The sequence below is a fragment of the Heptranchias perlo genome, chromosome 2 (genome assembly GCF_035084215.1).
Source record: "Heptranchias perlo isolate sHepPer1 chromosome 2, sHepPer1.hap1, whole genome shotgun sequence".
Lineage (NCBI taxonomy): Eukaryota > Metazoa > Chordata > Chondrichthyes > Hexanchiformes > Hexanchidae > Heptranchias > Heptranchias perlo.
Genome location: NC_090326.1, coordinates 13736731 through 13763744, shown reverse-complemented (window position 1 = coordinate 13763744; position 27014 = coordinate 13736731). Strand labels below are relative to the sequence as shown.

Here is a 27014-nt window from a genome sequence, read left to right as displayed (position 1 = left end):
CCTTACATTTGTCCACCCTAGTCCATCACCGGCATCTCCACATCATGTACTTTTTGTGGCCTGGATGAGTCCGTTTTCCATATATGCATGGAGTGTGAGAGATTGCAGCCCCTATTCCACTATTTGAAAGGGCTGGTCCTCAACCTTTAGCTGCACTTCAGTCCCACGCTCCTGATCTCTGGCAGGTGGGGGTGGGCAAGTCGGAGGACCACCTCATGGGTCTGCTCTTGGGCCTGGCCACGGGTCCAGGTTGGACAGGGCCCGTGGGGGCGGTCACTCCAGCTGCCTGCCTCTGTCCATGGCTTTCTCTATGCCCGGGTGGCCCTGGATGCTTGAGGCCTTCCGCGACCGATGGACACTGCAGGGACTGGAGGGCATTGTAGTCACTGCCAATAATATTATGATTTAATTTGCTGCGTTTCCTTTGTCTTTTGTATGATTTGGGTGTTTATTGGTTGTACCCCTCAGGGGCACTTTTGTTAGATTTCTTTTATTTTGGGTTAATGATACTTGGGCAACCCAGTGGAGTTGGGTAAACTATACTGGAATATGTAATATATTATATATTAATGAATAGTATAGTGAAGGACACATGACTTTAAGTATCTCAGACAAAGTAACTGGGGAAGACTCATGGGAGGTTGATATATATTTTTTAAAAATCGAGTTACTAGGAATCTTCCACTCAGCCTTTTAATGGGTTAGCTTTAGTCGGTTTGTCTGATTGAATGAATTTCAATTAAGATTTCATAATGAGGAGCAGGGAAGATTTATAAAACCCAAATGAGGTAATTGCTCTGTGCAATGATGATCAGTTCCTTAAATGGAGACACCTGTGTGTATCTGGACTTGACGCAAGAGAAGATTCTGTATGTGTGTTGGGCTGTGAGGGTAAGTTAAGCAAATGCTAGAATCAATCAGAATTCTTTGACTTTTGTTAAATGGGTGCTTGGTGATATTTGGCCTTTGCAGGTTTCTGTCCTTTTACTATTGATGAGCTACCTTCTTGTTCCTATTAGCCTCTTTTGATCTGGTGACTGTAGATCATTCTGGAAGGTAGTGATTTGAGATGAGACTTGTTTGGTGTCTTGTAATAAAATAAATTTAATAAGGACTAACTTTATATTAAAAAAAAATGAACTGAAAAGGATGGGGAAGGAAGGACCTGTGACTCCTAACTGCTTTGACAAGTTAACCTGTGCTGTTCTATGGAAGAAGCTAATGTGGAAGAGGAGAGATAGAGAGGGAGCTAGCTGTGTATTCTGCTCCAATATTGCTATTAAACTGTGTGCACTTCCAAATGCAACTAACTTTGTTAAAAAAAGTTTGTGTCTCTGTAGTTAAATGTTCTGGTCAAGAGGAGGGTAAATGTGCTGTCCAGGGGTAATAAGGCAAACAGACTAGGACAGTTCCTAGTTCAGTCTCTGCTCTGCTAGTTGATTTCAGCTGGTTAGTTGTTGGGGTATGATGACTGGTCTTCTTGACTTGGGAGGGGGAAAATCTGCTGTGGATCCTGCATCTGCATGTTACCCAAGGACCTGTGTATGTGGCTGCCAGTGAGGATAGGATTGAATTGGGCTTGGCTGTGATGCCCTTGCTGGTTGAATATCCTACTGATACTCACTGTCTAGGCTTATGAGACTGGCTGGCTGTGGGTGTGAGGCTTTGGATGATTTGGGGGTGATTTTTTTTAAACCCCCAAGAATGGGTGGGAGTTGAAGATAGTTTTTTGGGTTGCAACTGCAACCTGGCTTTATTTCTGCTTAATTTTGCCGTGGAAGCACAGGCTTCCCACTGGGAATGCAAAGTCTGAGAATTTTGCAGTTGTGACCCTAAAAAAACAACTATTTTCAACTCCCACCTGTTCTTGGTTTAAAATCACCCCCTTTGTGTCTGAGTTGGTGCCTTCACCTGATTTTAGTGGATGATATGTCAGCTCTCTAGTAGAAAGAAATCTGACCTACCCTAGACAAAGGGTCCCTTCAGAAACTGGTTTAAGAGCACCAATTGGAGACTGAGCTCCTGGAATTAACTTGAGGTTTTTTTAATGTGGAAAGACTTCTCTCTAATTGGGAAGTCAGTGAAGAGGGGGTCATCAATTAGGAGAAATTTCTTTATGCAGAGGGATGTTGGAGTATAGACAAGGGAATGATTGAGGCAGAGACCATTACATCTTTTAATAGAATATTGGCAGCAGAGGAAGATACAGTGCTATAGGAAGAGAGTGGGGCAGTGAGATTAGTTTTGGCTTGCTCTAGCAAAGAGCCAGCACAGACCTGATGGGCCAAATGGCCCCCTTTGGTCCCCTCAGCTTCTATGGTTGAGTGTGTGCAGTCAGCTTGTTCAGATCTTTGAGATTTTCTTTTTTTTTTCTCCACTAGCAGATGTGAAAGCCCTGACTGTATAGATCTGTTTCCAATGATTTACACTTCTGCTAAAAACATAGATCACAGCTATTCCTCCTGAAAAGCTGTTATAGCAGAGGTGGAACACATGCCTACTTCATAGCTGATCAGTGAAAGATCAATCCAGCAGCCTGTCAGAGATTGATGCTTTGAATTCAGGCCCTTGAGCACGGCCACTAATTTAAGACGAAGGAAATAACAACCAGGAGCAAAAGGTTAATGTTTTGGAGTAATGGGATTGTGTCGCATGTGGGAGGCTGCTGCTCGGTGACCTCTAGTGATGTTACTAGGTAATTACAAGTAGCGCAGCAACATTTAGAATGATCTTGGGATAACTGAGTAATTGTAGAGACAGCACTGCTAATACTGTAGTGCACTCTGTGATTTGGTAGCTTGATCTAGTGTAAACTGTTAGTTTCTCAGACTGGTACTATATAAATGACTGCTGCAACAGTTTTTTTTATTCGTTCATGGGATGTGGGTGTTGCTGGCGAGGCCGGCATTTATTGCCCATCCCTAATTGCCCTTGAGAAGGTGGTGGTGAGCTGCCTTCTTGAACCGCTGAAGTCCTGCTGTGTGGTGACGGTTCTCCCACAGTGCTGTTGGGTAGGGAGTTCCAGGATTTTGACCCAGCGACAATGAAGGAATGGCGATATATTTCCAAGTCGGGATGGTGTGTGACTTGGAGGGGAACATGCAGTCTGATGAATGAAGCAGGCGGCACATAAGTTTAACCATTAGCCCTGTGGTTATTAGCTTTTAAACGGATCCTGTTTTTGGAATACTCAGTGTTTTAAATATTGCAACTAATACAAGTATCAGTTTATTCTGAATGAGCACCAACCACTATGGTGGTATGACGGTGTAGTAGTTATGTTACTGGGCTAATAATTCAGAGAACATGGGCCCGATGTTACCAGGGCTGCAGGTTCTCGGCGGGGGGGGGCTATCGGGCGTGTGAGTAACGCGCCTGGTGAAATCAGCCACCCACGCCAATCATAGCCCAATTGGATCCACTTACCTGCTCCTCCGGGTTCCCCACTGCTGATCTGCGCGTCGGGCGGGCTGCGCATGCGCAGTAAGCTCTGTCAGCTGGAGGAGATCTATTTAAAGGGGCAGTCCTCCACTGACAGATGCTGCAACAAATAGCAAAAATTACATCATGGAGCAGCCCAGGGGAAAGGCTGCTCCCAGGTTTAATGATGCCTCACTCCAGGTATCAATACATGGGGTGAGGAGGAGGGGGAGGATAGAGATATTCCCCCCCCCCCCCCCCCCCCCACTGCGGGCGAGAGGAAGCGGCCTGCCTCTGCCACCAAGAAGGCCTGGCTCGAGGTGGCAGAGGAGGTCACCTGCACCACCAACATATCGCCCACCTGCATACAGTGCAGGAGGCGCTCCAATGACCTAAGTAGGTCAGCCAAAGTGAGTACACTTACTCATTCCCCTACACTCCGTCTGCCACATCACCACCGTCCCCACCCCACATCTCCTTCTGCACTGCCAACACTACTCTATCACATCACCCCTCATACCCACTCAAACCTCATCCTCATCTTACCTGCACCTACTCACCTCGCCAGTACTCATCCCGCCACTACCACTCAACCCAATCCTCATACAATCTCATGGCTCTATCTCATACTCACCCTCTCATGCATCTCTTTCACAGTCAGCCTCACTCAACCTGCCACTACCTGTGCTGCAGCCACAGGGCATGCATCACATATGTGCAGTAGGATGCGTAAGGCAAATGTGTCATGAGCATGAAGGGGATGCACAAGGGTGTTTGAGGGTTTGTCATGGTTGTTACTTCTATTGAATTTCTGACCAACTCACATGACATATTATATTGGCACCACTACTGCCACGTCTTTGTGAATCTTGTCTGGTTTGTGCAATAATGCCCTTTCCTGTGGATCACTATGAAGACCCACAACTGATGCCACCCATTGTGTCACTGCAGAGTGGGTGTAGGTGTATTTGCAGGGCTCTTTTGTGCAGACGACTGAGACGTCGGCGATGTCCCCGGTTGCACCCTGGAAGGATGCGGAGAAGTTGTTGAAGGCAGTGGTGACTTTGACAGCGACAGGTAAGAAGATGGTGCTCGGGCCAGCCGGGAGCAGCTCGGCATGAAGGAGGCTGCAGATATCCATGACTACATGTCGACTGACTCTGAGCCTCCGTGTGCACTGCTGCTCAGAGGTCCAGGAAGCTGAGCCTCGGTCTGTAGACCCTGTGGCGAGGGTAGTGCCCTCTGCGACGCATCTCTCTCTGCGGTTGCCCTCCCTCCTGCTGTACAGGTGGATGTGTCACAGCACTCTGTTGTGGAGCTCCACGTGTCAGAGGTGGACGGCGTGGCCGGCGAGGCTGGTGATCCTGTTCGCCCTCCGAGGAGGTTATGACTGCAGCTACGGCGGTCCCCATCCCGAAGATGTAAATCTGAGGGGGTCCGCAAGGTAGGTACATGTCTCTGGACCCCGGGGTAAGTGTGCAGGTTGGTGACTTTGATTGTCAGGAGGAGGGTGGTGGAGGCCAAACTTTGTCCAAAGTGACAGAGTGGCCTCCTGCAATGAGTGAGGGTCTCTCCCCCCTCAACTGTCAAATGGACCTTTGCAGCTGCCACAGGCTGACAGCTGCAACACGTCCATTTCAACTGGGAGTGTTTCCCCCAGTGTGGGGAAACAGTCCCAGTTTGCTCTAAAATCCCACCCCTCCTCACATAATCCTTTAATCAGGTCAGTTAATGACCTGAACAAGCAAAATAAATAGCTTCAAGTGGCACCCCGCTGGCTTTAATTGCCTGCGGGATTCCCACCAGCGGGGGCTGTGCGCGCACGTCGGCGCGTCAGCAGGGAACCCGGAAGTGGGCGGTTTCGAGGCGGGCTCTGGGATTCTCCGATTTTCGGAGCCCCCCTGCCAGGAACGCACCCAACAGCAGGTGCTAAAATGACGCCCCATGAGTTCAAATCCCACCATGGCAGTTTGAGAATTTGAATTCAGTTTAAAACATCTGGAAATAAAAAGCTGGTATTTAGTAAAAATGACCATGAAGCTGTTGGATTGTCATGATAAACCCAACTGGTTCACTAATGTCCTTTTTTTTGAGAAGGAAACCTGCCATCCTTGCCTGCTCAGACCTATGTGACTCCAGTCCCACACCAATGTGATTGACTCTTAACTGCCCTCCTGAAGTGGTCTAGCAAGACACTCCGTTGTATCAAAACGCTACAATCACAGACTGCAGCAGTTTAAGGTGCTGGCTTACTGCCACCTTCTCAAGGGCAACTAGGCAATAAATGCCAGCCTTGCCAGTGACACCCACATCCTGAGAATGCTTTTTTTTTAAAAAAGCATCAACCACTTACTCATTTGTGGGGAGGAGCAGGAAGGGAAAGTGGGAGTAGAAATGGCCCAGTGCTAAGGAGGCACTCAGTCTGCAGCAGCCATTCGGGCAACTGTACGCTGGTTGTTGCTGCAGTCTTCTCTGGAGAACAAATATTGTAATGTCAGAGATCTGCAGCAGAACAATTTCCCATTTAAGAGGCTTATATGAAAAAATCTTGTCTTTTCCATCCCCAACATTTTCCTGATTCTGAGGTGTGAATGATGTTGAGGTCAGTTCAGAATTTTTCAGTGCCCATTACTGACTGCGTAGTACAAATCCCAGTCACAGAATGATGTGTTTCCCTTGGTGCAGTCCCAGTGCTTCAGCTGAATTTTACCTGAGTTCTATTCCAATTATTTTCAGTTTCTCTCTGATGTATAAATGGCATTCTTGTGATAAGGGTCCTCCTTTGAAAAAAGATAAAGCCTCTGATCAGTGAACTTTGAGGTATGAAGGCAGAAGTCGTGGTGGGGGGGGAACAACTTCAAGGAGCAGATGTGTACTAAATAACTTTATCCACTTGTGTATTTAAACCATTATGCATCTCTCTGCACACAGTTACAGAGACAGATATTACAATGTTGGTAATCTGTGACACCTTGCCGAATGGTATACCACAAAAAAAATCACTACAAATATTGTTTGATGTTTTATCATGGTGTATGTTGTGAAAATGTAATTTTTGTTCTTGAGGTATTAGCTGCTAAGCTTTGGAAGGACTTTTCGCTCTGAATATCCTCCAAAGACTGGTACTTTGGATTGGCAGCCATGTCGCTGCCAAGACAGCTGGACTCGGGCCTCTGAACTCTTGTAACAACATCCTGGAGCAGCACAGAAAGAAGGTTGCTGGTTTTGTGCCTGCACAATAAGCAGGTTGGTGGTGCTGAGCCCAGTTGTACAACATTTAATGTGTTTCTGGCATGCTCACTTTCAGTGGCCTGTCTGAAGGTCGTGTGTACCCATCCCAAGCCATCTCTAGGATGGTGGTGTGTGGATTGAAGGACCAGCAGCTGTTTCACGTTGCTGATTCGTCCCTTGGTCTTGGTTGAAGATCCTCCACCTTGATTGGTGTACTCCAGAGAAGGCCTTTTTTGGAGGATTTAGCAAAGGGAGATACTTCGTCTGGTCTCTGGGGAGGCACAGTTGTCAGCTCTTGGGGTTTTCTCTCCCGAGAGAGAGAGAGAACCCAACATTTGTTGGGCTTCTTAATGGCCCTCTGATTATGGCAATGGTCTCTGGGCTTGATTCACTTTACCTGAAAAGACATTCCATCTGAAGACTAGTTTGTCCTTTTTTGATTGCATTACACAGGCTGATTATCATTGGGTGAGGTCAGCTTATGTGAACAGGACTATGGAGTGCCTAAGGAGCAGCAGCCTTGTGGTGTCAAATTGCCTACCAGTAGATAGCAACATGCCACTGAGTCACATCAGCTCCAGCCCCACTACTGAAGCTATGGCTGTTTTGGTCTGCCCCTGGGCACCTTTTGGGTGTCAAAATACAATGACACTGCAGTTAGTGGAGTGACCGAGTGGTAAATGCTATGATTTTAGCACTAAAGTTGGTATGAAAGTTTATTGATTAACAATCAATGGGACTCCTTTCTCAGCTGCTGTCCTCAATGGGCTAGAGAGCTGATCGAGATGATTGTTAATTCCAATTTTTTAAAAAATTGGAAGATTTATGAAACTTGATATTACTAGTGTACTTCATCAAATTTGACTTCAATAGTCATTTTTAGATCTGCAACCATGTAGCATTTCTGAGACATGATATTAAACTTTAAAAAAGAACTTGCATTTATATAGCACCTTTCACAACCTCAGGACATCCCAAAGCACTTCAAAACTACTTCATTGGCTGTCACTATTGTATTGTAGGAAACATGGCAGCCAATTTGTGCACAATTTTTCCCACATCTGTTTTTATGTGTTGCTTGAGGGATAAATGTTGGCCAGGATATCAGGGAGAACTCCCCTGCTTTTCACATAGTGGCATGGGATCCACCTGAGGGCAGACAGGGCCTCAGTTTAAAGACAGTAATGCACTGGAATGTCAGTCTGGATAATGTGCTTGGGTCTCTGGAGTAGGACTTGAACCCACAACTGTCTGACCCAGAGGCAAGAATGCTACCAACTGAGCCACTGCTGACACTTGTTACTTTTTCTCTGCACTAAAGCAAACTCCTTTTCAACAATCTTGTTCTGCTATACTTTAATCACAGAAGCATTTGCACCCTGTGATTCATCTCATCTGTTACTTGAGGGAGATTGTTCCTCAATATTGGTCAATGGGTGTATTATAGTAACATAATAGGCCTCCTACCGGAGGTACAAAACTAACTTGCATCTCTAGTAGAAAATTTTCTGGAATACAGAGAAATAGGGCAGAACTTTCAATGTTGGCAGGCTGCCAAATGGGCAGTATCGAATTCTCAAATTGGGCGAGGTGTATAATGGGCAGCCGATCTGATTTACCCCTGCTGCAGCTGAAAGCATTGCCTGTATTCTTTTAGAAAAGGGGGTCTCAAATAGTAATGTATCTTTAACTACAATATTTCCAAGCCTGTTTAAACATTTGTTTTATATTTTTAATGTGAGCAGTCTTTGATCACTTTGCTTGGTGTAAAGTGGTCATTCCTGTCACTGGGGTGTTGGACCAAAATTGGGTGTTGCATTGGTTTAAACAAATCATCGCATTTCATTTGAGTGAAGCACGGAGATGCCTTGACATAAGGGACCATATAAATACAAGTGTAGATTGTGTGTGTGGCTGCAATTTGTCAAATTAAACAAGAGGTGGCGCACTCTGAAGGCTTTCTACACTATTTAGACCATAACTAGATAATGATTGTAGCAAGGCACTTTTCTGTAGTCCTAATTTTGTCTGTGTAGATAGGCGCAGTGACTATAAAACCCTAGATTGCTGTAATCAGTTTCCACTTTAAAATCTTGAGGTTTGCAGTCCTGGTAAACTGCTATACCCATTTGGAAAGGAGGACTGCAGTGTCAATGGATTGCTATGAATGAGCATTTGGATAGAATTATATAGGCATTAAACACCAAAACAGTCCATGTTGGTGTTTATCCTCAATGAGCAGTGTCCTAATCCCATGTGTCCATTCTGTTCCCATATCCCTTTATTCCCCTTTCCTTTAACTGCCTCTCTAACCCAGTCTTAAATTTTTGACAGTCTCTGCTTCAATCACTAACTCTGGTAGTACATTCAAGAGCCTCACAACCCTCTTTTAAAGTTTCTCCTGCTCTTTGTCCAGACTGCTTAATTTAATATACCTATGTTCCTTTGTTCTAGACCCTCAATCATTAGAAATAGTCTGTTCCTATCTATCCTGTCCCATTCTTTCTTAATTTTAAACACCTCTCCAATCACCCCATACTCTCTTCTGTTCTAACAATAACAGCCCCAATTTTTCAAGCCTGTCTTTACATTTGCATTCCCTCATCAATCAGTATCCTAGTGCCTGTACCCTCTCCTTTGTCACTCAACCACTCATGTGGAAGTGTCTAACACTCTGCCTCAGCACTTCCTCAGAGGGTGTAGGGCTGGAGGAGGTTAGAGATGGGGAGGGGAGAAGTGAGGCCATAGAGGGATTTGACGACAAGGATGAGAATTTTAAAATCAAGGCGTTCATAGACCAGAAGCCAATGTAGGTCAGCAAGCACAGGTGATGGGTAAACTGGACTTGGTGCAAGTTAGGATATCAACAGCAGAGTTTTGGATGAGCTGAAGTGTATGAAGGGTGGCAGGCTGGTCAGGAGAGCACTGGAATAGTTGAGTGTGGAAATAATTAAGGAATGTATGAGAGTTCATCTGCTGGCGAAACCGAGGCAAAGACCAGCAATATGCTGGAGGTGGAAGTAGGCAATTTTTATGATGGGGCGAGGAAATGGGGTTGGTAGCTCAGCTCAGGGTCGAATAGAATGCCAAGGTTGCGACCAGTCTGGTTCAGCCTGAGACAATGGCCAGGGAGGGGGATGGAATCAGTGGTTAATGAACGGTGTTTGTGGCGGTTGGGAACCGAAGGCAATGGCTTTGGGCTTTCCAATGTTTGGAAAGCCCAAAGTCATCCATTGGATGAAATTGCTGCTCATCAGGAGTGGATGTTGGACAAGCAGTGTGACAAATCAGTGGAGGGGGGGGGGGGGGGGTCAAGAGAGCTGGTGTGAGAAAAAGCTGGGTATCGTCAGCTTGCATGTGGAATCTGACTTTGTGCCTTCAGATGATTCTGCTAAGGGGAAGCATGTATGAGGAAAAGGAGGGGGACAAGGATAGATAAGTATCCAGAGGTAATGGAGTGGGAAGAGAAGTCATTGCAGGAGATTCTCTGGCTGGGTAAGAGTGGAACCAGGCGAAGGCAGTCCTACCCAGCTGGACAATGAAGGAGAATGGGTGTGGTCAACGTGTCAAAGGCAGATGAGGAGTGATAATGCACCATGGGCGCAGTCACAGAAGATGTCATTTTATGACTGATTATGGCCTTTTAGTGTGTAGCAAGTATTGTATGATGAAAGGAGAAAAATACATTTGCACATGTTGTATTCAAAGCCACTCCCTGTATGAGAGCTGGTGAATGTCATGGCAAAAGAAAATGATTGTTGGACAATGCTACAAAGTAACCTGACCTTGTATTCCTCAGCATGCACAATCTTCACAATGCCTCAACTGAGAGCTAGTAACCAAACAAATTAAACTTCTAAACTCCAGGCTGAAGGCTATATTCCTCCACAATTCTGGAATGTTGATGCGTCACAAGGGGCCAATCCCAAGTGGCAGTGTATTGTTTTAAACACCACCACTCTTGTATTCCTCTTGTTCCACACAACAAGGAATGTAGGCCTCTGGATTTATTGCATTTTTGTTCGTAATTTATTGCCATGTTAAATTTTAACCACCTTCATTGCTTTCTGTTTCCCTTATCGTGTTTGATCAGTTTTCTACTAAAACTTGCTTTCACAGCCACATCTCTTTCCTCAGCAACTGTCTCCAGCTCCGACTAATTCCACCCTTCATGTTTCAGATCCACCTATGATTACATATATCTCCATGATATCCAGCATTCCTCGACCCCGCTACTCTCGCCGCTTCCTGAGATCCACACTCAACGCCATGCGCTGCCGCAGTCATGCTCTCAACCTCTCTTCAGCAGCACTGACTCACTACTTTGAGTTGCCCTGGTCCGCAGTTCCAATTCATCCTTTGCCTCATCCATCACTTTTTAATAAAACTTTTTTTTTCAGGTGTCAAGGACCACAAGCTTCAACAACTCTTAAATACCAATGCCCCTCCTGAGCCTTCTCTTTCCCCTGACCACCCCCCCCATTCCCTCCAATACCATCCTTTGTTGTGTTTTCACCTTCCCCTCTGACCCCAAACAATCAGGCCTCAGCTTCATCCCCTTATGCTCCCACCTCAATGAATTTTGAGCTCGACACGATGCTGGGCTCTTCTTCCGTTGGCTTCGCCTCCGTGCCCACTTTGGCCAAGAGTCTTCTCCCCACACAGCGGACCTTTTCTCCCATCTTCTGAATTCTCGTTCCACCTAGACCCCTCCCTCTGGCCTCTTGTGCTCTCTTGATCTCTTCATTGCGATCTGCTGATGTGGCATTGGCCATCTCAATTTTTCCACTCTCCTCACTCACTCTAACCTACCTCCCTCTGCAGCATCCTGTCATCTCTGCTCCAACCCTAACGTTGTCATTAAACCTGCTGACAAGGGCGACTCTGTTGGGCGAACAGACCTCTACCTTGCGGAGGCTGAACGCCAACTCACCGACACCACCTCCTACCTCCCCTGGACCATAACCGCACTGCCCAACATCAAGCTATAGTTTCCCACACAGTCAGTGACGACCTCCTCTGGAGGCCTTCCCTTCACAGCCTCCAACCCCATACAGCCTGATTCTATCTCCTTCCCAGGATTCTCAAATAAGACTACTCATTGTTTCAGCCTGTTCTTGCTTATTTCTTCCTATCTTGGCTCTCTCCACTTGTCCAGTCACTTCCAACCTACATCCATGATTCTTCCGATTCCCTCTGCCACTTTAATTGTTTCCAGTTCCCCATCTACTTTTCACCATTGACGTCCAGTCCCTCTGCACCCCCATCCCTCACCAGAACAGCGTGCTTTTTCCTTGAATGGAGGCCCAGCCAGTCACCATCCTCTTCTGCCTGGCTGAACTTGTTCTTACGCTGAACAACTTCTCCTTTGACTCCGCTCATGTTCCCCCAAATCAAAAGTGTTGCATGGGTCCTAGCTGTGCCTGCCTTTTTGTGGGATACGTGAAACATTCTTTGTTCCTGTCTTACTTGGATCCCCTCCCTTTTTTTCCCCCGGTACATTGACTATATCAGTGCTGTTTCCTGCTCTTGCCCCAAACTGGAAAATTTCATCAACTTTGCTTCCAATTTCCACCTTTCCTTCACCTTCACATGGTCCATCTCAGACTCTTCCCTTCCTCAACTTCTCTCTCCATTTCTGGGGATAGGCTGTCAACCAATATCTATTATAAGCCCATCAACTCCCACAGCTACCTTAATTACACTTCCTCCCACCCCGCTTTCTGTAAGGACTCTATTCCTTTCTCTCTCGATCACATCTTTTCTGACTCTGCCATCTTCAACACCAGTGCTTCTGTTTTTTTCCTTTTTATCCTCAACTATGGTTGACAGGGCACTTGACCATGTCCATCCCACTTCCTGCAGTTCTTCCCTCTCCCTCCCAGAACCATGATGAGGTCCCCCCTTTGTTCTCACCTTCCACCCCACCAACTTCCACATTAAACATATCATCCTCCAGTGCGATCCCACCACCAAACACCTCTTCCCCTCCCCTTTCAGCATTCCGAAGGGACCGCTCCCTCTGACACCCTGGTCCACTCTTCCGACACCCGTTCTCCTCCCCACAGCACCGTCCTGTGTGAGTGCAGGAGATACAACACCTGCCCTTTGACCTCCTCCCTCCCCACCGTCCAGGGCCCCAAACACTCCTTCCAGGTGAAACAGAAATTTACTTGCACTTCTTTCAATTTAATATACTGTATTCACTGCTCACTATGCATTCCCCTTTACAATAGGGAGACCAAACGCGAATTGGGTGATCGCTTTGCTGAACACCTCTGCTCGGTCTGCAAGCACAACCCTGAGCTTCCAGTCGCTTGCCATTTTAATTCCCTGTTCCATTCCCACTCTTACCTCTCTCTTCGGCCTTTTAAACTCATCCAATGATTATCAAGGAACAGCACCTCATCTTTCGATTAGGCACTTTACAACCTTCTGGACTCAACATTGATTTCAATAACTTCAGATCATAACCACTGCTCCCATTTGCTTTTTTTCAGACAGCAGGTGCTGGTAATGGTTCTGATGTTGCCATTTATAGCTCCTCTAGACCCACCTTTTTTACTTGTCCCATTACCACCCTCCTTGCCTTGCACCATCATCCTTTTTGTCATTTAATCACTCGTGCTCTCCACCTATCAGACCTTTTTTTTTCCCACCACCAAAAACCTCCCCTGGCTCTGTACTTGCTTTAAAAACTGTTCAATCTTCAACTTCTTCCGGTTCTGAAGAAGGGTCATCGACCTGAAACGTTCACTGTTTCTTTCTCCACGGATGCTGCCTAACTTGCTGAGTATTTCGAGCATGTTCTGGTTTTTTTTTGTTTTAACAACTTCACTTGTCTATTGTTTAGGCATAAGGCTATATGGGGTCTGAGTTGTACATTTGTACAACTGCTGAAACTGGCTGGATGTTCCACTGTTCTTCATCACTAGTGTGATGTACAGTCTCTTACATTAAGGTCATATCACACCAGGATGTGTGTGGAGCTTTGAGTCCTTTTTTTTTCACAAACTATGAATGTTTTAGTTTTTTTCATTGTTTATACAAGGCAGTTGGTGTATGACATGATTATAATTTTATTTGCCTATAGTGAGCTTTAAAGCTAATAATTTCCAAACTGTTAACAGATTGTTTGTTAGCTGGTAACTACTGTTATATCAGCTATTAAAAAAATAATTAAATGGCTTATAAAATTGTGCAAAAACCTATAATTAACAGCAGGCAACCTGACAATTTTTTTAATTGCAATTTTAAAAGTCCACAAATAAGCACTGTCTTAAACTGGAAACGTGCTCAGTGTGATTCTTTGATCTTCTCAACTAATTGCACGGTTGTATGGCAGAAAGTTTGTTTCATAGGGAACATAAGAACAGGAGTAGGCCCTCGTGCCTGCTCCGCCATTTGATAAGATCATGGCTGATCTGTGATCTAGCTCCATATACCTACCTTTGGCCCATATCCCTTAATACCTTTGGTTGCCAAAAAGCTATTTATCTCAGATTTAAATTTAGCAATTGAGCTAGTATCAATTGCTGTTTGCGGAAGAGAGTTCCAAACTTCTACCACCCTTTGTGTGTAGAAATGTTTTCTAATCTCGCTCCTGAAAGGTCTGGCTCTAATTTTTAGACTGTGCCCCCTACTCGAATCCCCAACCAGCGGAAATAGTTTCTCTCTATCCACCCTATCCGTTCCCCTTAATATCTTTTAAACTTCAATCCGATCACCCCTTAATCTTCGAAACTCCAGAGAATACAACCCCAATTTGTGTAATCTCTCCTCGTAACTTAACCCTTGAAGTCCGGGTATCATTCTAGTAAACCTACGCTGCACTCCCTCCAAGGCCAATATGTCCTTCCAAAGGTGCGCTGCCCAGAACTGCTCACAGTACTCCAGGTGCGGTCTAACCAGGGTTTTGTATAGCTGTAGCATAACTTCTGCCCCCTTGTACTCTAGTCCTCTAGATATAAAGGCCAGCATTCTATTAGCCTTATTGATTATTTTCTGCACCTGTTCATGACACTTCAATGATCCATGTACCTGAACCCCAAGTCCCTTTGGACATCCACTGTTTTTAACTTTTTACCATTTAGAAAGTACCCTGTTCACCCTTTTTTTGATCCAAAGTGGATGACCTCACATTTGTCAACATTGAATTCCATTTGCCACAGTTTTGCCCATTCACCTAATCTATCAATATCCCTTTGTAATTTTATGTTTTCATCTACACTGCTTACAATGCCACCAATCTTTGTGTCATCGGCAAACTTAGATATGAGACTTTCTATGCCTTCATCTAAGTCGTTAATAAATATTGTGAATAATTGAGGCCCCAAGACAGATCCCTGCGGGACTCCACTAGTCACATCCTGCCAATGTGAATACCTTCCCATTATCCCTACTCTCTGTCGCCTTTTGCTCAGCCAACTTCCTAACCAAGTCCGTACTTTTCCCTTGATTCCATGGGCTTCTATCTTAGCTAACGGTCTCTTATGTGGGACCTTATCAAATGCCTTCTGGAAGTCCATATAAATAACATCCATTGACATTCCCCTGTCCACTACTTTAGTCACCTCTTCAAGAAATTCAATCAGGTTTGTCGGGCACGACCTACCTTTCACAAATCCATGCTGGCTCTCTGATTAACTGAAAATTCTGTGTTCAGTCACCCTGTCCTTAATTATAGACTCCAGCAATTTCCCCACAACAGATGTTGGGCTAACTGGTCTATAATTCCTTGGTTTTCCCCCCCTCTCTCCTTTCTTAAAAAGTAGAGTGACATGTGCAATTTTCCAATCTAGAGATTATAGTTAGGGCATCCACAATGTGCTCACCTACTTCCTTTAAAACCCTGGGATGGAAACCATCTGGTCCTGGGGATTTGTCACTCTTTAGTGCTATTATTTTCTTCATTACTGTTGCTTTACTTATGTTAATTTTATCGAGTCCCTGTCCCCGATTCAATATTAGTTTTCTTGGGATTTCTGGCATGCTATCCTTTTTTTCTACTGTAAATACTGACACAGTAATTATTCAACATGTCTGCCATTTCCCCATTGTCAATGACCATATCCCCACTTTCAGTTTTTAAGGGGCCAACACTGCTCCTGACCACCCTCTTTCCTAATATAACTAAAAGTTCTTCGTATTGGTTTTGATATCTGTTGCAAGTTTCTTTTTATACTTTTTGTAGCTCTTACTATCTGTTTTGTGACCCTTTGTTGATCTTTGTATCTTTCCCATTCACCAGGATCTGTGCCATTTTTTGCCTTTTTGCATGCCCTTTCCTTATGTCTTATACTGTCCCTTACCTATTTAGTTGTCCATGGCTTTTTTTGGCAAGTAGAGTTCTTGCCCCTTGGGTATAAACTGGTTCTGTATCTTGTTAAATGTTTCTTTAAACATTTCCCACTGATCATCAGTCGTTTTACCCACTAACAAATTTGCCCAGTTTACTGTGGACCGTCTGTCTCATCCCATTGAAGACAGCCTTACCCAAGTCTAGAATCTTAGCAGCTGATTCACTTTTTTCCCTTTTCAAACACTATATTGAACTCGATCATGTTATGATCGCTATTGGATAGATGTTCATGCACAGTTAAGCTGTTAACTAAATCTGGTTCATTACTCATTACTAAATCTAGTATGGCTTGCCCCCTTGTTGCCTCTAGGACATACTGCTGTAGAAAACTATCCCGGACACACAAGAAATTCACTACCTTTGACAGTTGCTAGTCTGCTTTCCCTAATCTATGTGAAGGTTAAAGTCCCCCATTAAGACCACTATGCCTTTGTTACACGCTTGTCTAATCTCTGCATTTATACAATCTAACTTCAGAGCTGCTGCCAGGGGTCCGATATACAACTCCCACTATAGTCTTAGATCCTTTCCTATTTCTCCATTCAACCCATAAGGTCTCTGTTGGCTGCTTACCTCTCGTTATATCCTCCTTTTTATCATTGAATTGATTTTATCTCTAATCACTAAGGCTACTCCTCCCCCTCTTCCATTTTCCCTATCTCTCCTGTAGACCTTATAACCTGGTATATTTAGTTCCCAATCCTGACCATCCTGCAGCCATGTCTCAGTAATAGCTATCATGTCATACCTGCCAATTTGAATTTGAACCTGTAGTTCATTTAATTTATTCCTTACACTCCATGCATTTGTATATAGAACTCTTGGTTGGGCCACACTCCCTAGCCTGACCTTCAGCTTTGATGCTGGGATAATCGCCTTACGCCTTCTAGTTTTCACTTTATCTGTAGTGTCTAAAGTACACTTTCTGCTGCTCTACGCTTTTCCCTTTCACTTGTTCTTGAACAACTGTTTGTACTATTTGTATTGTAGATTTCCCCTGGGTCTTCCCCTCTCTTGCTCTCAACTTTACTCCCTTCTGACTCCCCGCTAAGGTTCCCACCCCCCTGCCACTCTAGTTTAAACCTTCCCCAACAGCACTAGCAAACACCCCTGGATAGTTTCTACTATGAAGCAGTTATATTTCTTATTCAAAGGCTGTGTAACCTTATTGATAAACATGTGCAATAAACGTCTTTACAAAGCTAGATGCAGGATGCTGTCAGTACATATTGTGCTCCTTACTTGTAGGGCGATATCTCGAGGCATTTTACAGGTAGTGGGATCCTGGGCAAGGTTAGGGAGGAGGAAGGGCACTGGGGAGAGGAGGCAGAAATTTTGGGTGGGCAGTGAAAAGACCAGTTGGGAAGAGATTTTGCAAGAAGGGATGTTGTAAGACTAAATTTGAGGGCTGTGGTGTAATGGTTGGGACACCTACACCCTTCCCAGGGGTCTGAAGCTAGAGGGGATTGCCAAGGTCTTGGAGGGACTGGAAGATGAGCCAGTGGTGCTTGGAGGAAGGAGATAATGGAAATGCAGGACTTTGTGCAGTTGTGGGTTGTCGCATGCTGAGAATTGTCATTTGTCAAGGTTGGGAGGCTGCCTAAAATATCAATCCAGGAGTGATAAAGGTGTGGATTACAATTTTGAACACTTGTGAAGGGATGGTTAGTGTGTTTTTCTGTAATTGGTTATTTATCTAATCAGCTGCTGCAAAACCAATTGAACAAGCCATTAACATTACTGCACACTTTTCAGATGTTTCCTTTGTGCAGTTCAGTATGTAGGCTCAAAATAAAACTTCAAACAGGACATTGTGCAACTCTGGATATGTAAAATCATTAAATCTGCCTGTAGAATTAGTCATTTAATTTTGGTGATGCCTGCACAAAGTTTCCTGTAGATGGGCAGTTTTACACAGTTGCAATTGTTAAACACAAATTCAGAGCTTAAACTGTTTGGGATGAGGATTTCTGAATGGAACTTATTTGCATTGAGGCCAGGGAATGATCTTTGGATATTGTGACTGCAGTCAGTCCCAGACTATCGTGAATGACCGCTTGTTCAGGTGCTAGTGACTGGAATGAAAATCCCACCAAAGGGAGAAAGGCCTCCCGAGTAGGGAGATACCAACAGTTAAAGCAAAAAGAAAATATCATGAGCCACTTGAGAAAATCTTTTACCATATAAATAACTGAGGTGGGGTGGGGGGGGGAAATAACTAGTACTTGTATTCTAGGTAAACACTGCAAAAAAAAAAAAAAAGTAAATACCTGGAGAGGTTACTATAATCTTTACAGGTTCATTAGTGGTGAAATTACAACACAGAATGGGCTGTTTGGGCCAATCATTTGGTGTTCATTCTCCATGTGAGCAATAGTCCTAACTTCATGTGCCAGCCCTATTCCCAAACCCCTTTATCCCCCTTTCCTTTAACCATCTGTCTAACCTATTGAGTGTGGACATGGTCTGTGCTTCAATCACTAACTTCATTAGTGCATTCTATAGGCTTATGACCCTGTTTTTTAAAAGGCATATTAAATAAAAATTCTCCTACTGTCCTAAATATCTTGCACTTAATCTTTTATCTGTCTCCTTGTTCTAGACCCTCAATCACTGGAAACAGTCTATTTCCATCCATCATTTTAAACACCTCTATTTAATATCTGCTCTAAAGAAAAGAGCCCCAGTTTTTCAAGTCATTATTTCTATTTCCTCATACCAGGCAGCATCTTAATTAATCTGTGCTGAATCCTCCAATTCAACAACATCCTTCCTATAGTGTGGAGCTGAAACTGCTCATGATACTCTAACTGAAGTTTTATACAGATTCTTTACATCTCAACTTTTATATTCTATGCCCCTTGCCATAATACCCAGGAATCCATTACTATTTAAAAATACCTTATCCACTTGAGGTGCTGCTTTTAATGTCTTGTGAACCTGAACCCTCAGATCCCTCTGCTCTTCCACATCAACCACCTTTCCCTCAAAGTATAATTAATACTTCTATATTTTTAACCAAAATGTACCACCTTGACATCGTCCTTTGATTCACAGAATTATTTACTATGCCTCCTTTTTTATCAAATAGTACTCAAACATATCTAATGCCCCAATCTCAGTATCTAACACATGCAGTGTTTTAATCTAGTCAATCATGTAATATTTTGCTTCTGTAAACTTATTACAGAGATGGGTAAACAACTAACATTTTTGGGCTACAATGGGACTTCAATAAACGTCAAACTGCACTACTGGTCCGGGACTACCTGTAGGCATCATGGAAACTCATGTTTCTAAAACAAAAATGAGTTGTCTGGAGTTCGCAGAGTCTGCAACGGTTCTCCAATTGCCTGGGAAAGGGGTAAAAGATTTTTTTCTCTCAATGCTCAAGTACCATCTCAGTTAGGAAAATGTTGAACTTATTACTGCACTTTTTATAAAAAAAAAAAAATCCTTATCAACCTTCTCATTGTAATATCTCCCAGCAGCATGCATTGAATGTGATTGTGTTGCTAGAGCCTGGTTCACATCTAAACTGTTTGTTTGTTATACTGAGTGCAGTAATGTAATTGTGTGTTTGTGTGTGTGTGTGTATGTATGTACACTGACAGCATACACAGGACCCTGAAAGTTGCAGGCATGCAACTATGAAAGTTGTCCTTGTAAGGAAAAAGCATAAGACTTTGCAATTTCACTTATTCTACTGGTGTGGTTGGATTGGAGTTCGAAAAATCCTTCTAGTACAATTTTTTTTTGTTTAAAATTGTTTTTCACTGGAGTAAGGTAGTTTGACAGTGGGAGGAATAATGATAGTTTGATGCAGGATTTACTGGTTTCACTTCATGAATGTTTGACCCAGAACTTATTCAATATCAACAACTACTTGCATTTATATTGTATCTTTAACATAGTAAAACATCCCACAGTGCTTTACAGGAGCATAATAGGACAAAAATTGGCATCGAGCCAAATGAGACATGAGGTGGGTTTTAAGGAGGGTCTTTAAAGGAGTGGAGAGGTTTAGGGAAGGAATTGGAGCTTGGGGCCTAGATGGCTGAAGGCACAGCTGCCAATGGTGGGGGATGCACAAGAGGTTAGAGAGGAATGCAGCATTCTGAGAAATGTAGGGCTGGAGGAAGTTAGATATGGGGAGGGAGAAGGCCATGGAGGGATCTGAAAATGAGGATGCAAATTGTAAAATTGGTGGACAGGAAGGAAATGGGTGAAACCCAGAAATAAGTGCATTTGATTTGACTCCCTAAGGCATAATATGTTTGTGCCATCAGTATTCCCTCTAAACCAATCCATGCAGTGAGATGTTGACCTGAGCAATGTACAAATACACTCAATGTGACCAGGAAATTTTACTGCTGGCCACTTTAATGTGCAATTTTCAGTATAGTCTTGCACAGCCTGTGTCTAGTAAGGGAGAAGATTCTCTTATTAAAAATGATTGGTGGCCAGCATACTGGCAGTCTCTGCTGCTGCAGCAGACTCTGCAGCTGTGTTTCCCATTCAACTCCCTGATGGAGGCTGGGCCCTTTGCCTCTGTTGTGCTAATGACACTGACCAAAAACCGGCTGGGGTCAGGGGGCATCTCTAGCAAGCTGGTATGCCTGCTCACCTTTCCTCTGGCACTGCAGCTGCATAACAAGCCCAGGCCTTTTGACGATACATGATTTTTACAATGTGGCCTGGTCCCTGCTCTTCATCTATTGATCATCACTCAAACGAGCAGTGCTTGCACCTCCCAGTTTTTAGGATGTCATTGTGAATTTCATTGGCCCAGAAGTTGCACTGAGCGATGAATGAACATCGCCTGCTGTTAGTTTGTTGGCGAGTTTAAAACAATGTGGGCTTTTGGGCAGCAACCTGCCTCAATAGTGAGATGCAAAAAGTGCAACGTTCTTACCCAGGCTTCTGTGAGCGGGGAAGGGATCTCTCGCGCCCTTCTCCCATCAATCAGCTCAAAGCACCCTTGACAAGCCACACAGGCAATCAGGAAATGAAAGCTACAACAATTAGTTCAATGTCAATCAGCCAGAGAAAGCAAAATAGAGAGGGTAAGAAATATTGAATTGAGACACAGAAAAAGGAAATTTTTTATAAATGTCCAACAACAATTAAAATCTGGCACTAAATTTTTTTTTTCCAGTGGGGCAAGGTCCTGCTGGCCCATTCGTTCAGCCGGCAAGTTGTCCTTCATGCACAGCTTTCAAACAAGCAGGGCAAATGGTAGAGCAATTCCAACCTCTTCCATTTGCCCTGAAATAATGGTGATTATGTATATTTTTTATATACATTAAAAAAAATAAAATCTGAGGGCAGAATGTCTCCAGGATGGACAACTGCTCTGGAGCATCTAATAAAATTGGTTGCTGCACTGTGATGGGCCAATATTCCCTTGAGAGGAGGAATTTTAAGAAAGGACTTGATTCTTAGGATCATACAGCATTGTGCCTGTGCCATTCTTTGAAAAAGCTATCCCCTGCTCTTCATAGCCCTGCAAATTTTTTCTTTTTCAAGTATATACCCAATTACCCTTTGGAAGTTAGTATTGAATCTGCTTCCATCACCCTTTTTCAGGCAGTGCATTCCAGATAATCATAACTTGCTGTGTTTAATATTTTTTAAAATGTCTTTTCTTCCCCCTTGGTTCTTTTATGTTAAACCTGTTTCCTTGGTTACCAACCCTCCTGCCAGTGTAAAGGGTAGATGGGGAGAAATGATCAAAGTCCCCTATAATTTTTGACACCTATTAAATTGCCCCATAACCTTCTCTGCTCTAAGGAGAACAATCCCAGCTTCTCTAGTCTCTCCATATAACTGAAGTCCGTCATCCCCAGTACCACTCTAGTAAATCTCCTGCACCCTCTCAGGCCTTGAATCCTGGAAGACTTGCTCCAGATGGTGGCCTCTGTCTGCTGCAGTGTAAACTGTTACAATGTTTTAAATTTTAAAAAAATAATCTTTTCATGGTTTTTTTTTCAGATCTCACCTGGTGACATTATTTAACTTTCCACCCTGGTAAACCTGCAAGTTTAACCATATTACTGGATGGGAATTGCCTTTTTTTAAAAAAAGACCCATTTATCAACAGGGCTCTAGGACACTTCAAGCTCAGAACCACACACCAGAGAAAAGGTAATGATGTAAATATTTTTGAAATTGCTGTACTAGTTAGCTTGACAAGTGAGTGAACACTGATCTTGAAATGTGGGTCCATGAACCAGTCTTCTGCAATTTTTTTTCAACTCAATCTTGTGTGCCTACAGCAGGATCCAGGCTGCCATAGTGGAACTGCAGAAAAAAGCTTGATTCGTCTTAAAGCAACAGTCACTGTGCAGTTATTGCCACTTTAATGTATTCACAAATGGAAATTTTCACTGTTGCATCATGAATCGGCTGATCAAATGTTACAACCACTTCAGTTACAGACAATCTTCAAGTTGCATCATATCAAATATGGGCTGATTCAGAGTTTTGTAGCCCAAGAATAGTAAATGGGAGTTTACGCATGTGCCTGATCCAATCCCTGATACTGTGACTGAAGGATGGGCTGAGTACTGGAGGTATATTTTTGTTGATCAGTGGAGAGATAAAGCAAAGAAAGAACTAGAATATAAACCACTTTGGCTTGTTCTTGTGAATGGAACCATGTGTGAGAAATGGGGATAAACTTCAGCAAAAATAAAGCTGGGAAAATACACTCTTGTTTCAAAAAAAGCCTGCATCAAAAAGCAATTTATAAAAAATAATTGAAGGACTTATGCTGTTGTTGCCTGAAATTATATGTACCTCACTTTTTTTTAATAAACAGGCTAAATTGCCTTGCTCATATGATCTTTTTCAGAAAGTGGCCCACATGAATCATAAAGGCACTAGTCAATGTGTATGCTATGCTTCTCAAATACTTACCACAGAAGAGAATCTCTTACCATTTACTGTGTCTAAAGCAAAAGCTTCCCCTTTTTTAAAATCCAGTAGCTCAATAATGTTTGGGAGGGTACATGCAAGTGGGAAGTCTCTGAATGGTAATACATGCTTGTAGAGAGTAAACCTGCAGGTGCTGTCACCATGGTCCTAAAGTATTCCACCTGTTTAAACAGTCTGTTATATCACAGTAGGATCATGCTTCCAAAAGCTCCCAAGTACCTTCTCACTGGGCATGTTTGGTCACCCTCCAACGAAACTAAGTGTAGCACTCTTGGACTTGGTGATGTGTAGCAGAACACAATGTATGGAAGCAAAAATACTTTCATAAATCTTTCCCAGTGAGAGTCTGAGGGTAATAAATTCCCTTCATGCACCACTTGCAGCCTTTGTTTTTAATGGAAGAAGACGCTTTCATGGAACATTTGCACGGAGCGTGAAGAGGGAAATAACTTCATCCAAATATGAAAAACTGGATTGATGGCCACTTTTTGCAAAATATCCTGATTAACTCCTGTAGTTTGTCAATTGGAGGAAATATTAGATTTAACTGCAGTCTCCTTAAGGATAAATGGATACCTGGAAGTAATAATTTGACTGAATTTTGAACATGTGAAGTTGCAGTGGTTTTTGTCCCTCCAGCCCACAGTATGTCTGTACGTATATTGCAAACATGCTGATTTCAGGTAGTAATCTCACCCTAGATGGCGTTTGTGACTCCTAATTCCTTTTACTTTCCCCCCCTCACTGGTCAGTGGGGGGCTGATGACCTGTATATTCACCTGCAGCAGATATGAGTCAACTTGAGGATTTATAACCACTTATTGGAGTTTGAATGATTTAACAGTTTGTTTATGGGACAGTAACAATTTGATTCACTCAATGTGACCAGAAAAACTGTGTGCCTAGGACACAGCAACGGCTACCTAGCACTGTGTGCACTGGAGCAATGCCCCTGATGGCTGGAGAAAGTCTGCAGTGGTTTTCCTGATCAGTGTGTACTTCAAGGAGGATTATTGCTGGTATATTAACAGGGCCTGTGATGGGGAAGTGTATCTGATGCGGGGGGGGGGTAAAACTTAAGCATTAGGTGTCTGGGCAGCTGTGGTATGAAGGAGCTTTTGGTTTCCAGGGGGCACTGAGGTGGCAAGAAAATGGATGCACAAAGAATGAGTGGCTGGGGTAGATCTAAATCGGGGGCAGCGGAGTTAGTAAAAAGACCACTGTATTTATTCTGCTCTGGATGCTAGGTTTCCTACCCAACCATTTTATGTACATACATACCACCACTAGATGGTGCAGACGGTGTGGTAACTGGTCATTTTAATAGTGACCATTTACCTCTCACTAATTGGGAAATGGCGGGCAGCACAGGTATTGGGGCTTGTAAATCTCATTAAGGAGAACATGGTGGCAGTACGTTTCCCTTTCGTTCCCTACTACAATGCCCCAATAAGTGACTTCTTCCTTAATTGTCTGGCTTGGAACCCCTTGCAACTATTGACAGTGTTGTCACTAACCCACCCACGAAAGGAAAGCCAAGTGTGTCTGTAACAGGAATAAGTTAACAACTATGGACATCTGATGCACTCTGATCACCCAGGTCACACTGTAGCCGAAAAATCGAAACTCCATCTAGAATGGTAGTTCTTAAATTCGATTGAACTGGAATATCAAACGATGCAATAACCTCTTGATATTCCCCCCCCCCCCCCCACCGATTCATCAAGTCCCTGCTTTACCTTTTTAGATAATTTTCAAAAGCACTTCTAACTCTGCTCATGGCATTTGATATTGAACCGAAAAAATGATTTTTTTAAAAAAAAAACCAAAACAAAAAGGGGGCGCCTTTTTCTTCAATTGAAATAAATCCAGACGTCGAGGGGGTTAAACGCGTTTACTTGCTTGGCTTTAAATCCGAGCCAAAATTAATTTAAAAAAAAAATAAATATTAAGAAGCAACGATTAAAATGCAAACTAACAGTAACGGGGCTCCGGACACATGTTTGGGCTGATGTCGATTTAACCACAAAGGCACCGCTGAAACGTGCCTTCATCTGTCTGAAGTTTCAGTGTTTTTGTGGAGGTGGTGAGGCTCGACTCGCCGACTTTAACAGCTGGGGGCGCTGAGCGGCCGGGGCCGGGGGCCGGGGGCCGGGGCCAGTGCTCGGGCAGGCGGTGCAGGAGCCCGGTCGGTCTCTTGCTCTCCTGCGGGGAGGGTGAGAGAGAGAGAGAGAGAGGGGGGTTAAATGATGGAGGGAGGGGGAGCTCTTCGCCCATCTCGCTAGACCTGGGACTCGCTGAGTGACAGCAGCTGCGGGCTGGGAGCGGGAGGTTTGCAGCGTCCCGGGAGCCGGGATCATTCTGCACCCCCCCCACCCACCCACCACACACCCCCTCCCCGGAGCAGCGGGCTGGGAGCGGGAGTGGCGGCTCGGTAACAGGCTCTCCCCGACTCCGCTCTCTCTCTGTGTATGGACGGGCCATGGCCACCTTGGTTTGCAGGGTCCAGTTCCTCGACGACACCGATCCGTTCAACAGCACCAACTTCCCGGAGCCGACCCGGCCACCGCTCTACACTTTCCGGGAGGACATCTCGCTCATCAACCAGATCGCGGGGCTGCACCGACTGCTGCAAGCTCCGCACAAGGTAGGTCAGCCCGGGGGGGGGGGGCAAACACCGCACCGGTCACCCGGGGGGGGGGGGGCAAACACCCGGGGGGGGGGGGTAAACACCGCACCGGGGGGGGGGGCAAACACCCGGGGGGGGGGGGCAAACACCGCACCGGTCACCCGGGGGGGGGGGGGGGGTAAACACCGCACCGGTCACCCGGGGGGGGGGCAAACACCGCACCGGTCACCCGGGGGGGGGGGGGGGTAAACACCGCACCGGTCACCCCGGGGGGGGGGGGGGGGTAAACACCGCACCGGTCACCCGGGGGGGGGGGGGTAAACACCGCACCGGTCACCCGGGGGGGGGGGGGGGTAAACACCGCACCGGTCACCCGGGGGGGGGGGGGTAAACACCGCACCGGTCACCCGGGGGGGGGGGGGAAACACCGCACCGGTCACCCCGGGGGGGGGGGGGGTAAACACCGCACCGGTCACCCGGGGGGGGGGGGTAAACACCGCACCGGTCACCCGGGGGGGGGGGGGGTAAACACCGCACCGGTCACCCCGGGGGGGGGGGGGGTAAACACCGCACCGGTCACCCGGGGGGGGGGGTAAACACCGCACCGGTCACCCGGGGGGGGGGGGGGGGGTAAACACCGCACCGGTCACCCGGGGGGGGGGGAAACACCGCACCGGTCACCCGGGGGGGGGGGGGGCAAACACCGCACCGGTCACCCGGGGGGGGGGGGAAACACCGCACCGGTCAGCGGGGGCCATGGGCCGAAAAAAACATCGAGGCTGTGTGTGGGGGGGGGGGGGGAAGTGATCGATCAGCTGTGTGTGGGGGGGGTGATCGATCAGCTGTGTGGGGGGGGTGATCGATCAGCTGTGTGGGGGGGGGGTGATCGATCAGCTGTGTGTGGGGGGGGTGATCGATCAGCTGTGTGGGGGGGGGTGATCGATCAGCTGTGTGTGGGGGGGGTGATCGATCAGCTGTGTGGGGGGGTGAGTGATCGATCAGCTGTGTGGGGGGGGGGTGATCGATCAGCTGTGTGTGGGGGGGGGGTGATCGATCAGCTGTGTGGGGGGGGGTGATCGATCAGCTGTGTGTGGGGGGGGTGATCGATCAGCTGTGTGGGGGGGGGTGATCGATCAGCTGTGTGGGGGGGGGGGTGATCGATCAGCTGTGTGTGGGGGGGGTGGGTGATCGATCAGCTGTGTGTGGGGGGGGTGGGTGATCGATCAGCTGTATGTGTGTGGGGGTGGGTGATCGATCAGCTGTGTGTGGGGGGGTGGGTGATCGATCAGCTGTGTGTGGGGGGGTGGGTGTAATGTTTGACAGCCCCCGTATCCTGGGGACTGGGCAGCTGGTGTTGGGCCGTGTATTGGATGTGAGTCGATGCAGAGCCCAGAGCCGGTCCCTCGGTCGCCGGTCTCTGCAGCGCCGAGCCGC

At 45.5% G+C, this 27014-nt stretch overlaps 1 protein-coding gene and 1 long non-coding RNA gene across 13 annotated transcripts in view; both read left to right on the top strand.

Annotated features, from left to right (window-relative positions):
* Positions 1–808: 808 nt before the first annotated feature.
* LOC137332981 (uncharacterized) lies at positions 809–23516 on the top strand. Its single transcript, XR_010965773.1, has 3 exons — positions 809–891; positions 22007–22159; positions 22291–23516. It is a non-coding gene; the product is annotated as an uncharacterized lncRNA (long non-coding RNA).
* Positions 23517–25193: 1677 nt separating this feature from the next.
* The window catches only part of fhod3b (formin homology 2 domain containing 3b), a 746243-nt gene continuing 744422 nt past the window's right edge, over positions 25194–27014 (top strand). For all 12 annotated transcript variants that reach the window (XM_068000433.1, XM_068000425.1, XM_068000417.1 and 9 more), the window contains exon 1: positions 25194–25598. In XM_068000433.1, the coding sequence (XP_067856534.1) occupies positions 25434–25598 (165 nt within the window). In that variant the 5' untranslated portion in view covers positions 25194–25433. The remainder of the gene's footprint in view (positions 25599–27014) is intronic.